This window comes from Euprymna scolopes, chromosome 46 (genome assembly GCF_053919585.1).
Source record: "Euprymna scolopes isolate OS-2025 chromosome 46, ASM5391958v1, whole genome shotgun sequence".
NCBI classification, from domain to species: domain Eukaryota; kingdom Metazoa; phylum Mollusca; class Cephalopoda; order Sepiida; family Sepiolidae; genus Euprymna; species Euprymna scolopes.
In genome coordinates, this window is record NC_136527.1 from 17,041,860 (window position 1) to 17,056,003 (window position 14,144).

The 14,144-nt window shown below is 37.0% G+C and overlaps 1 protein-coding gene across 14 annotated transcripts in view; it reads right to left on the bottom strand.

Annotated features, from left to right (window-relative positions):
- Positions 1–1,382: 1,382 nt before the first annotated feature.
- Positions 1,383–14,144, bottom strand: part of LOC145271243 (ATP-binding cassette sub-family C member 8-like) — a 528,909-nt gene continuing 516,147 nt past the window's right edge. For all 14 annotated transcript variants that reach the window (XM_080126810.1, XM_080126808.1, XM_080126809.1 and 11 more), the window contains 4 exons: positions 11,761–11,864; positions 6,747–6,796; positions 5,752–5,898; positions 1,383–2,646 (listed from right to left, as the gene is read on the bottom strand). In XM_080126810.1, the coding sequence (XP_079982936.1) occupies positions 2,473–2,646; positions 5,752–5,898; positions 6,747–6,796; positions 11,761–11,864 (475 nt within the window). In that variant the 3' untranslated portion in view covers positions 1,383–2,472. The remainder of the gene's footprint in view (positions 2,647–5,751; positions 5,899–6,746; positions 6,797–11,760; positions 11,865–14,144) is intronic.

Genomic DNA, 14,144 nt, shown 5'->3' on the forward strand with positions numbered 1-14,144 from the left:
TGATAACAAGTTGAGCACATGGTATCCTCTCTCCACGAGTGAAAAATTTACTTTTATCATGACTAATGTTTGTACAAAACTTCCAAAATATCCAAGGCCTGGTCATTGAGAAAAGTGCAAATTATTTGGCTCAACCCTTCCTTTGTTTGAGAACCAAAAACTCATATTTTGGATTCCATTTAAATTTATCAAAGAATTAAATTTATTATTCTATTTGTTTTCCATAGTCTAGCTTCATTTCCAAATCTTACAATGCGTACCTAAAATAAAACAGAAATTCCATGAACAGAGTTTCTCTCCGAAACACTACTATGAGATTGGTTCCCTGCTGACAACAATATAATCACCTTTAAGTTCAATGTCAGCAATCTCTTCTTAAGCCGTCGTCTTCAGTTTAAGTAATAATATTACTAACCTCATTTCCAAATCTTCCTCTACCTAAAATCAAACAGAACTTCCATGAACAATGTTTCTTTCCAAAAAACTTAAGCCATCCGCTTAAAGATAAGCAGGAAAACACCTGGACTTGGCTACAAAAAAGACAAGTAGAGAAACGCAACTCCTACTGACAGCCACACAGAATAATACAATCAGAACAAACTATATAAAAGTAAAAATAGACAGAACCCAGGAAAGCAGTAAATGTAGACTCTGTAGACAAGAAGACGAAACATTAAATCACATAATAAACAAACTAGCTCCAAAGGCATGCAAAACAGACACGATTGTATGAGAAAGGCAGTCTACTGAGAACTATGCAAATATCTTTAGTTCATAGTATACAGACAAATAGTACAGCCATAAACCAGAAACATAAATAGAGATAACTCAACAATTCAAACTTGACAGATTGATGTTGTAATAACTGAATCCTGCTCTTTCCACACATCATTTCCAATCCTCTCATAGCAGTGTTCTTCATCTAACTGGAAAGTTCATTAACTCTTATCCTCGAGTGTCTTTTGGCCTTATTGGTTAAAAAAAATAATGGAGATTTTTTAAGTTGGAAGAGTTGGATTTAAGGACGTGAAATATATTTTTTTCATTGAATGTTTATCCTCTACTCCCTCCCCCACCGCCTGACGCAAAAAAAAAAAAATAGTTACGATACACCTAAATAGATTTTGAAATTGTTAGAATTTAAAAAAAAAAAAATCGCTAGTTTTTTTTTTGTTTTTTTTTTGGCATGAGGTTGGAAGATTTGGTTTAAAGACGTGAAATATACTTTTTTTTTCAGTCAATGTTTAGCCCCTACCCCTCCCATTCGGCCTCTGACAACAATTAAAAAAAAGAAAAAAGTACTTTTGATACACCTAAATAGATTTGAAATATTTTTCTTTTTTTTTTCTTCAAAATTGTTTCATGAACTGAAATCATTTCCATGTCTTTTTGTATGGTTTTATTATCGCGTTTCTGAATTAATTTAATTTTATTTTTTTTATTTTTCTTTTTTAGATGAGGATTGGTTATTCGTATTATTTGGATTCATCGGACTATTGTTCTCATCTTGAGTGTCATTTTCACTACATAAAGGCTGACGGAACGAGAGCATGTTACTCCCCCCCCCCGGTATTAAATAAAGGATTCCGTTCAAACTTCTGTACAGATTTCAGGCTTTGACAAGATACATCTGAAGAAGGTTGGAGGTTACATCGACCGAAACGTTCTGCAAATAGCTTTCACGATGAAGACAGTAGTCCAAAGAATCCAAACATGGCTTCATTGGCAAATGTGTAGTTTAGCTGCGTAAATTATTTGACAGACTAAAAATTATTTATTTTTATATAAAACACATTATTACACCCAGAAGCTGAAATAAAAACCCCCAAAATTTCATTTTTATTATTTTCAACATATTTTTATTAGACTAAATGTATGACAATCAGGGCCGTCATATTGTTTTTAAAATTTGGCCTTTCTAAGGTTTGACAGATTGGCCTTTTTAAAGCCAAATTTGGCCTTTTTATGCGCTTTCATTACAAAAATGGCAGCCAAAACAGTCTCAAGAGTGTTAAAAAAAGGGGGGGGGATTTGGCCTTAAAAAGTCCAATGTGTCAAACCTTAGGCTAAATTTTAAAAGCAATATGGCAGCCTTGATTGTCGTACATCTAGTCTAATAAAAAGGATGAAAAAATAATAAAATTTTTTTTTTCTAGTTTTATTTCAGCTAGCATGCTTTTTATATAAAAATAAATAGTTTTTATAATTTTTTGTCTGTCAAATAATTTACGCAGCTAAACTATACATTTGCCACTTCATTATTATTTAATTTTTTTTTATTTAAACCGATCTTGCAATGAGGATGTTCGGCGATGCTGATCAGACATGTCCAGTCTCTTTAGAAAGAGGGGTTTGATCGTTTTTCTGTTTGTTTTTTTTTTAAAGGGACCTTGCAAAGGGACTGGGCATATATATTTGTGGCATGGTGTGGTGTGATGTCGTGGAGAGAAAGACGGACGAAGGGGGCGTAGCTCAGGAGACAGTGATGACCACTTTGTTAGACCGTCTCTGTTGCCCTTCTCTGACGAGAGCCGACAACATGCTGTTCTCATTTGCAAGGAGATGTTCGGCCTTGTCGAATTCGATGATCTTGCCCTGGTCTAAAACCATAACACGATGGTAGTTATTCAAATGCGTTAAATGATGCTGCAAAAGAAAAAAGAAAAATGGTTTATTTCATCTTCATCTTCTATGATATAAATCTCACCTGTCTGTTTAAATGTATGTATGTTTGTATGTCTGCCTACAACTTTCGACAGAGATGACGCATTTTCACGAGATCAGTATCATTTTGAAAATCGACGTCTTGGATGACAAATATCGAAAATATCGATCTCGTGAAAATCCGTTGTCTCTGTTAAAAGTTTTAGGTAGACATACAAACATACATACGCACACACACTAACAGAGAGATCAGATTTATAACACAGAAGTATATTGAAAAATAAAAGGGAAAGACAAAGGAAAACGGTTTATTCCATACATACATGTGTTTCGTCCTCTTCTATAATATAAATCTCACCTGTCTGTTTAAATGTATGTATGTTTGTATGTATGTCTGCCTAAAACATTCGGCAGAGATGACGCATTTTTACGAGATCAGTATCATTTTGAAGCTCGACGTTTCGGACGACAAATATTGAAAATATCGATCTCGTGAAAATCCGTCGTGTCTGTTGAAAGTTTTAGGCAGACATACAAACATACATACGCACACACACTAACAGAGAGATCAGATTTATAAAATAGAAGTATATTGAAAAATAAAAGGGAAAGACAATGAAAAACGGTATCTTTCATACATGCATAAATGATTGCTTTCGTCGTCTTCTATAATATAAATCTCACCTTTTGTTTAAATGTATGTATGTTTGTATGTCTACCTAAAACTTTTGACAGAGATGACGCATTTTCACGAGATCAGTATCATTTTAGGCAGACATACAAACATACATACACACACACACAAACAGACATACACTAACAGACAGGTAAGATTTATAAAATAAAAGTATTTTGAAAACAAAAAGGGAAAGGCAAAAAGAAAAACAATATATTTCATCATGTTCTTCTTTAATATAAATCTCACCTGTCTGTTTAAATGTATGTTTGTATGTATGTATGTCTGCCTAAAATTTTCGACAGACGTGACGGATTTTAACGAGATCGGTATCCTTTTGAAGCTCGACGTCTCGGACGACAAATATTGACAATACCGATCTTGTGAAAATCTGTCGCCTCTGTCAAAAATTTTAGGCAGACAAACAAACAAACACACACACACACACATACACTAACAGACAGGTAAGATTTATAAAATAAAAGTATTTTGAAAAAAAAAAAGGGGAAGACAAAAGACACATGAATCAGGTAAATAAAATAATATTACTGAATTATTTATTATTTAGTAGTCAATTTTTGGTTTGGTTTCATTTCAAATGTATGCATGTTTGTATGTATGTCTGCCTAAAACTTTCGACAGAGGCGACTGATTCACGGTATCATTTTGAAGCTCGATCTCTCGGACGACAAATATTGAAAATACCGATCTCGTGAAAATCCGTCGCCTCTGTCGAAAATTTTAGACAGACATACAAACATACATACATACAAACATACATTTAAACAGACAGGTGAGATTTATAAAATAGAAGTATTTGGAAAAAAAAGGGGGGGGGGAGACAAAAAGAAAACAAATCAATCAGGTAAATAAAAGAATATTATTGAATTATTCAATGTTATAGTCAGTTGGGAAGCAGCTCCGCAGTATTGTGTTCTACAGACGAGCAGTTCTAGAAAAAAAATCTGTTTATGGAATTTTCGCTTAGATTTAAAGGAAATTGGTAACATTGTTTGGTTGTTTTACAGCATATCAACCCTTTTTTTTTCGGGGGGGGGTTATTTAATGCCGAATCCAGTTATTTTGGAAACAGTTTTTAATGCTCCAAGTTCAGGGGACACAATCAAGCAAAAAGTAACAAAAAAAAAAACAAAAAAAAAAAAAAACGAAATACATCCCAAAGCAGCAAAAGTGAAACTAGCCTGCCAGGACACTATATATACAAATAAGGCAAAGGTGGGCATATTTAATTGGCTTGAAAATATAGGTTCTTTTTTGCCAATTGTCATAATATTTCAACAATAGAATAGTATTATAATCTGCAAAAAGCCTGCAAATTTTTATGTAGTTTCGTCTAGGTGACGGTCTCAAATAGAGAACCCACAAGGCAAAGATCGTCAATCGCTCCACTTCTGCTGGCAAGATGCCTCGGAGTGAATAAAATATATATATAAAAACACACATCATCTTGGATCCGTGTCCTGAAGCGTCTCTGTTACAGCAGGTTATGCCCCCCCTCTCCCCAGGACGGTTGGCGAATCCCCCAGAAGCGTCCAGCAGCAGACAGGTATGTTGTCATGTGTGTATGCATTCTATGTTTCCACACACACATGCACCCACGACCACTAAATGAGTCACGGGCCGTTAAAATAGACATTTAGGGATCTGAAGACAATAGTCCGTTTAATAAGCCGTAAAATAAAAATAAAATTTGTAACAAACGAATCACCACTTATCAAGGCCCGCAGGCCACTCGAGGATAAGGATTAAAGTGTGTAGAGTAGTCAAGGAATCGTTAGTAGTGGAAATTTGGTAAATTGGTTTACTTAAGGGGAACGGCTCATCAAGAACTTGTTTACATTGGACTTGAAGACGATTATATTGTAGTCAGCTGGAAAGCAGGCAAATGGAAGAGAGTTCCATAGGCGTGCAATTCTAAGAAAGAAACTTTGTTCATGGAATCTACGTTTAGGTTTAGGCACAGATAAAGAGTGGGGGAAATTATTGATTGATGGTTTCAGCTAGACGAGTGTTTTTTGTGAAAGTCTGGCGAGGGGAGACCATAGATTGGAGCTCAGACGAGCACTTGCCATGAAAATAACGATAGAGCAGAGACAAACTCGCAACATCTCTTCTGTGAGAAAGAGGTTGCAGGGAAGATAAAAGGGCATCCCTTACGAGGCTACAAAGTCTATTTTAACTCTGTCAAAGTAGGATAAGTCTTTCTAGCAGCTCCTGCCCATATGTGGCAACAGTACTCCATCCTTGGACATACCTGGCTCTTATACAGATTAAGAATTGCATCAGTAGTGAGATATCTACTGGATCGATAGAAAGATCCCATCATTTTCCCAGCAGCCTTGGCAATATACAACAGTTTTACAAAGTCGGGTCAAAGAAAAGTCACTTACCAGAGTAACAAGAACTGTAGCATCTCGGAAGACAGTTTGGATCAGTTCCTGGATCGTTTCTTCCATCAGGGCATCGTCGTTTGTATGTTCTTGTTCCACGATCACAATTCGACTATCACGCATGTAGGCCCGAGCGAAGCAGAACAACTGGAAACGAGAAAACAGTGAAACGGTCAAACCTGCTTTTCTTTTTGAAAGCTTTGCAAGGAGGGGGAACATAGATTGGAGCTCAGCCGAGCACTTACTATAAAAATAACGACAGAGCAAACACTGACTTGCAATGTCTCTTCTGTGCGATACATGTTGCAGGGAAGAGAAACGGGTATCGCCTACTAGGACTTTTTCTTATCATTCAGTTAAATCTAATTTTGTCACTGGTCTACGATATATAGACACTGACAGTGAATAAAACACAACACAGCTGATCTATAAATAATATTTTGTTTTATTTCACACCGACAACAGTTTTGGATTTAGTTATGACGAGTGAAGATGTGTCATGGTTGTGCGAATGTTTGGCAGTGAAAAAAATGTGTTAGCTTGTTTTCTTCCTCTGTAACTGACTTTCTCGCCTTTTGTTTGTGTTTATTTATATAAACATTCTTTCATCCTGGAATGTTTTATATTTCCCATTGTCTATTGTTTAATATTTTCTTTGATCAATACCTTTTCACATATTCTGAGTCAAATTATGCATTCCAATACACAATAATGAAAAGTCTCACATTCCTTACATGGAATCCATTTGGATGTGCTTCTCTTCTTGGGATCCAACACTATATACATTCCTTATTTCCCAAAATGATGTGTATAAGTCAAAAGTATTCCCGCAGTTAAGAAAGAGAGAGAGACTAAGATATAGGATTCAATTCATGATTAAAAATCCCACCAATCCGCATTGGTCTATGCTGTCAATCATTTCTGGTTTCCGCTTTTGCATCTATTCAGATGAAGGTTTTTATTTTCTAATGTATAATAAGAATGATTGCGCTTACCTGTCGCTGTCCAACGCTGAATTCTTTCCCCTCGCAGAGAACAGCAGTTTCTACAAAAAATAAAATAAGTCGAACAACAACATAATGATATGTTTTCTTTATTATTAGTGGTTAGGGTTAACAAGTGCAGGTTACTGAGGAAAGAGGATTTAGATGCAAGAATTTGACAGAGAGAGAAAAAGAGTGAAGGAGAGAGAGAGAGAGAGAAAAGAGTGAAGGAGAGAGAGAGAGAAAAAAGAGTGAAGGAGAGAGAGAGAAAAAAGAGTGAAGGAGAGAGAGAGAGAGAGAGAGAGAGAGAAAAGGAGTGAAGGAGAGAGAGAGAGAGAGAAAAGGAGTGAAGGAGACAGAGAGAGAGAAAAGGAGTGAAGGGGAGAGAGAGAGAAAAGGAGTGAAGGAGAGAGAGAGAGAGAAAAGGAGTGAAGGAGAGAGAGAGAGAGAGAGAGAAAAGGAGTGAAGGAGAGAGAGAGAGAGAAAAGGAGTGAAGGAGAGAGAGAGAGAGAGAGAGAGAAAAGGAGTGAAGGAGAGAGAGAGAGAGAAAGAGTGAAGGAGAAAGAAAGAAAAAAGAGTGAAGGAGAGAGAGAGAGAGAAAGAGTGAAGGAGAAAGAAAGAAAAAAGAGTGAAGGAGAGAGAGAGAGAGAAAAGGAGTGAAGGAGAGAGAGAGAGAAAAGGAGTGAAGGAGAGAGAGAGAGAAAAGGAGTGAAGGAGAGAGAGAGAGAGAGAAAAGGAGTGAAGGAGAGAGAGAGAGAGAGAAAAGGAGTGAAGGAGAGAGAGAGAGAGAGAAAAGGAGTGAAGGAGAGAGAGAGAGAGAGAGAGAGAGAGAGAGAGAGAGAGAGAGAGAGAGAGAGAGAGAGAAAGAGTGAAGGAGAAAGAGAGAAAAAAGAGTGAAGGAGAGAGAGAGAGAAAAAGAGTGAAGGAGGGAGAGAGAGAGTGAAGGAGGGAGAGAAAGAGTGAAGGAAGGAGAGAAAGAGTGAAGGAGGGAGAGAAAGAGTGAAGGAGAGAAAGAGTGAAGGAGAGAAAGAGAGGGGAAAAGAGAGAGAAAGGGCGAGGGAGAAAGAGAGTGAGGGAGAGAGAAAGAGTAAGGGAGTGAGAAGGAAAGAGAAAAGTTAGAGTTAGAGAGAAAGAGTGAGAGAGAGAGAGAGAGAAATAGAGAGCAAGAGTAAGGGAAAGAAAGAGAAAGGGTGAGGGAGAGAGAGTGAAAGAGAGAAAGAGGATGCAGATGCAAGAATTTGACAGAGAGAGAGAAAAAGAGTGAAGGAGAGAGAGAGAGAAAAAGAGTGAAGGAGAGAGAGAGAGAGGAAGAGAGAGAAAAGGTGAGGGAGAAAGGAAAAGAGAGAGAGGGTAAGGGAGAAAGAGTAAGGGAGTGAGAAGGAAAGAGAAAAGTGGGAGTGAGAGAGAAAGAGTGAGAGAGAAATAGAGAGAGAGAAAGAAATATATATAGAAAGAGAAATAGAGAGCAAGAGTAAAGGAAAGCGAGAGAAAGAGTGAGAGAGGGAAAGTGTTGCATTACAGGGTACACATTTATAATAAACAGTGGAGCTCAGATATAGATGTGAAGAGAAGTGCAATGACACTTCATTAAATAGGAGGGAGCTGCATTATCGAAGAGGGGAATACAGTCAACCTTTGGAAGGGGTTTCATGCAAAGTTATTTATACATAACGATAAAGACAAACACATTACCTTGTGGTTGAATGATGAACAAAGACAAAAGGCTTACATAACAAATACAAGACATTTATTCATCCAGCTGGTGACTGGAATTCAATGTTTGCTACATTGTCGTCTTTTATTGACCCCCTTCGCTTCCTAAGGAGTTTCTGTCAGTCTCCCTGGTTCGTTCCAACAGATTCACTCAAACTCTCTGACTGACTGCTTCAGACTGCCTGTTTTATAATCTAATTTAAGTGTATATTGTCAGGGTGTGAGTTCCATATAGAAACGTTCATTTAATTCGAATAAAATAAAATATGCATCAAGTGCGCTTGAAAGCCAAATCACAACGCAATATTAGGAAAATAAACAAATATTTTACTTGTTTGAAATTTATAACAAAGATATTTCGGAGCTATACTCCATCCTCAGTATGTTGTTTCTTTTTTTCTTTTCTTCTTTGTTGCCATGTTGTAAAGTTGGAGAAAAAAGAGTTAAAACAATGAAATACCCTAACCCTTACACACACCTCCACTTTCTTTTACGCCTTTGCATCATGGGTTCGGGGTTTCGAGGTTCGAGTCTACCTACCTACTACAACTTTTTTTATATCAACACACGCCTACAAACACCGGGCAATGCCAGATACCCAGGCTAGTATAATAATAAAAACGAAATCTGCATTAATCAAAATATCATATTTAAGCGTATTTTATGACCGGGCAATGCTTGGCGCCCTGCTAGTATTATTATAGAGTCGTGATTTAAAATAAAAAAATTTAAAGTACTTGGGTGTCATCAGCTAAAACCGAAACCGAAGCTGGTGACGTTACCACTGTACCAACGTGATACACATGTAATCCGATTAAAAATTAAGAATAAACTAAGATGAATGTACAAAATGTTTTTAACGATTTTTTCAATTTTGACCCCTTTTGACCCCGTGAAAACAATTTTAACCGACTAAAGGCTTTTAAAACAACGACCCATAAAAAATCCAATCATTTGAGGCCCCTTTTGATTTTTAGTTTCGGAGAAAATATGGAAACAGACAGACATATAAGCGTTTTATATATAAAATATACAGACTGGAACGATGTTATGTTTTTTTTTTCACATTCTTTTCATCCTTCAGGGTACGGGTTTGAGCCTGCTTGCCTACTACCAATTTTTTTTTTTTTTTGCTCACAGTCATGAGCATGTTTCGGTGAGCTAGTTACCAGTAACTCGAGACCTCTCTTGTATAAAATACAATATAAAGTTTGCGATGAAAATATCAAATCTTCCTCGTCACGGGAGTTAATATCAGGAGGTTCCGTCAAATGTTGTGAAAAATAAGATTTGGTTGTGTGTTAAAAGACTCAACATATTATTGCTTATGTAAAAACAAATCGGTCTTGCAGCACTGATAAGCTATGATACAGCGAAACTGCTGTATGTGGATGACTATAATGCTGCCTATCTTGGGTTGAGCATATTGGGAAGTGATATACAAACTGCCATCAGCGTATTAAGTGATGCTCTTCGTGTAAACAAATCAAGCTTAGGCCTTTGGACGATTACCGGGAATAATGAACTATTCCATGACGTCACTTCCGGTGAAGGGTAAATGGTTTACGAGAGAGTCGGTGAAAGATACGCGAAGTGAATGTTCGTTCACAACTAGTCCTGTCACGAGCAAAGATATTGTTCAATTACCTCTTTTATGTATTTTGTTAATACATTTTTAATTGACTTCCTTGTCATTCTGTTACATGATAAGGGCTGTCCCCTTTTCATGTAAGTATAAAAATAGAGAGATTACTTAAAATGAAAATAAAATGAGAGAAAGCAGAAATCGAACCTTGGATATAAGTTTCAAAGAACAATAGGTTTAAATGGAATGTCCAGTAAATTGTTAATTCTGATGAAATAAATAATAAATAAACTATTCAATTGTTAGAAAGAATGTGGATAATAAAATATGGGTTAAATAAATTAGATATGTAGGTTGAATTCCTTTGTAAAAACATCAAAGAAAAAATAGGTTATTGGGAAATCATAATGTCGGAAACATGCAAAGTCGCGCATGTTGAAACACGTGAATTTTGCTCACGTGGCCGGACATGCATGGATTTATCAATATAGGAAGTGAGAGTTAGTTAGTTAGAGATAGTTAGTCAGTGAAAAACTCAGAGAGGGTCTGGGAATTCGAACGTCTAGGAAGCGAGACGGTCACTTTGAAACTAAAATGTGAAGCTTTGAATTCTTGATGAGAAAACCACGGCCGGTCGTGAAGAAATAAACCTATCATGTGTTTTGATAAAGCTCATCTTTGTGTTTGTGATTCTTACAAAAAGGTAAAGTGAATTGTTATTATATGTCTGTGTTATAAAATGTCATGACATACACATCTCATATCCACAATGTGAATCTACATCTCATATCTACACTAAGACTGTCTGAACACTATCTCCTCACTCAAAGAGTTCTTCTTCAACACTTCTAAGTAAAGAACATTTTAATAAATACGAATCGTCATAACATGAACAATCTCTCTCACAACATCCCTCTCTAGAACTCTCAATTATAAACTCTCTCTCTAAGAAACTCTTATATAACACACACACCTCCAAACACCCGGGCAATGCCAGACACCTGCATTAATCATATTTAAGCATATTTTATGACTGGGAAATACCGAGCGACCTGCTAGTATGAACAAAGAAATATGGTAAAGTAAAAGAAAAGGTGGGAAGCCAGGCAATAAAAAAATTAAGAATAAACTAAGATTTTTCAATTTTGACCGACTAAAGAACGACCCATAAAAAATCCAATCATTTGAGGCCCTTAGCGCCTCTCTGTGATTTTTAGTTTCAGAGAAAATATGGAAACAGACGGACAGACATATAAGCGTTTTATATATAAAATATACAGACTGGAACGATGTTATGTTTTTTTTTTCACATTCTTTTCATCCTTAAGGGTACGGGTTTGAGCCTGCTTGCCTACTACCAATTTTTTTTTTTTTTGCTCAACACACACCTCCAAACACCCGGGCAATGCCAGACACCTGCATTAATCATATTTAAGCGTATTTTATGACTGGGCAATACCGGGCGACCTGCTAGTATAAACAAAGAAATATGGTAAAGTAAAATAAAAGGTAGGAAGCCAGGCAATAAAAAACTGCTCAGTTTATGTTCTTTGAAGTGCTTGCAGTTATGTATGGTTTCCCATTTAATATTGAGTAACTTGTTTTTAAATCATATAATCTCCAGTTTCTCATTATATGTGTGCATCTGTCTACATATCCCTGCATGTATGCGAATATGTATGCGAATATGTGCATGTGTGTTCATGTGTTTGTATCAAAGAGACTTACCCAATTTATGCGGTAATTCTTGCACGGTGCGCTTCAGCTGTACGGCATTTAGTGCTTCCCAAATTTCGGGATCCCTGTATTTTCCCTCAGGATCAAGGTTGAATCTGCCAAAATCAATAAAAAAATTATTACTTTAAAAATTGTGTTGTAATATATATATATATATATATATATATATATATATATATATATATATATATATTGGAGATATTCAACTACAAGATAAAAGAAATAGAAAATTTGGAAGTTATGGAAGGTCGATATGTAATGTAAAGATGCACTATTAAACACGTGGCTGATAATAAATACGAGGTGGAATGATGAAGTTGTCACCTTACAGTAAACAGGAGACGCCATGAACATTATAAGACACCCAAAAATATCCTGAAGAATAAAAATAAGGTGGGTTCCCTCTATCGAGCTAGAAGATTACTTACAACTGAAAGTATCCTGTACCTTTACAAGGCCACCATTCGCATACCATGCATGGAGTATTGTTGCCACATCTGGGCTGCTGCATCTACCACTCATCTCTCCCTCTTCGATAAAGTCCAAAAAAGAATTGTCAATCTAATCAGTCCCTCTTTATCAACTAAGCTCCAGCCCCTGTCCCATCACCGCAATGTTGCATCACTCTGCCTGTTTTATGAATATTTTAATGGAATGTGTTCTGATGAACTTGTTGCACTTGTACCCCCTTCGACGTACATATCCTTGACAAACCCGCTTAGCAATAAGATCTCAACCCTTCACTGTTGTTGTCAGGGGTGTGAGTTCCATATAGAAACGTTGTTTTAATTTGAATAAAATATGCATCAAGTGCGCTTGAAAGCCAAATCATAACGTAATATTAGGAAAATAAACAAATATTTTACTTGTTTGAAATTTATAATTTAAATATATTTCGGAGGTAGACTCCATCCTCAGTATGTGGTTTTCTTTTTTTTCTTTTCTTCTTTTTTCCATGTTGTAAAGTTGGAGAAATATATTACGCTGGGAAATATATTACGTTGCCAGAAAGCTTTCTATTCTAATAGTTTCTTCCCTCGAACAGCTAGACTTTGGAATTCCCTTCCTGCTGCCTGCTTCCCTGGCTGTACTGATATGCAGAAGTTTAAATTTAACATAAACAAATATCTTGTTAATCTTTCCTAGACATGACCCCAAAATATTAGCCCCTTACGTCCAAGTTGCGATATGCTTTGTAAGGGGTGAACATGAGTAAAAATAAAAAGATAAATAAATAAAAAAAGACGGTTAATATATCCTTATTCTGCGGAGTTTCAAAGAATTCAAAATTCTTCTCTCCAGAGGCAAGAAATGAGTTAGAAAATTATAAGCTTCAGCCTCTGTCCCATAGACGAAACGTTGCATCCCTCTGCCTGTTCTACAAGTATTTTAATGGTGAATGCTCTGACGAACTGCAGACACTTGTGCTCCCACGACGTAGACACCCTCGACAAACCCAACAAGCAGCTAAATCCCACCCCCACACAGTAGAGATCCCTAGACGTAAAAGATCTTTTTACTCCAGTAGTTTCTTCCCCAGAACCGCTAGACTCTGGAATTCTATTCCAGATCCCTGCTTCCCCAACTGTACTGACATGCAGAAGTTCAAGCAATAAATCTCGCCCCTTCACTCTTGTTGTTCATAAATGCAACAGAGCCTTCTATTCTAATAGTTTCTCCCCTCGAACAGCTAGACTTTGGAATTCCCTTCCTGCTGCCTGCTTCCCTGGCTGTACTGATATGCAGAAGTTTGAATGTAATATAAACAAATATCTTCTTACTCTTTCCTAGACATGGCCCCAAACAGTTGCCCCTCACGTCCAAGTGGCGATATGCTTTGTACGGGGTGAACACGAGTAAAAAAAAAAAAAAAATGTGAATATATAAAATAAAAAGAAGCCAAAACCACAGGGTTGAATGATAAGTTTTGCCCTAAAGAAAACTTGATAACGTAGTAGAGCTGACTTCTATTCAATGTAGCCACCTTCAGCCTCAATCACCGCTTCGATATGGGTCCTGAACTGGGAGCATATCTTTTCTACAAGCACTAGTGGAAGCTTGGCGAATACTCAGCAGTGATCAGCCTGATGTTGGTGATGTTCTTAACGTATGACCAAACAAAGTAGTCCAGTGGGTTCAGGTCGGGGGGAGGAAGAAGGGGGCAGTGAAAGAAGGGTACTAGTCGTAGCACTCCTTCTGTAGACAAGCCTGGGTCTTTATGGACGTGAGCTGGTGTAGAGTCCTGCTGCCACACCTAGGGTCTGCCAGCAACAACCTGATTGCACCAGGGGATCACCACACACTTCAGCACATCCAGGTACACACTCAAGCCGACTTTGAAGAAGGGACGTGGCATAATGTGGCCCTCACTTGAA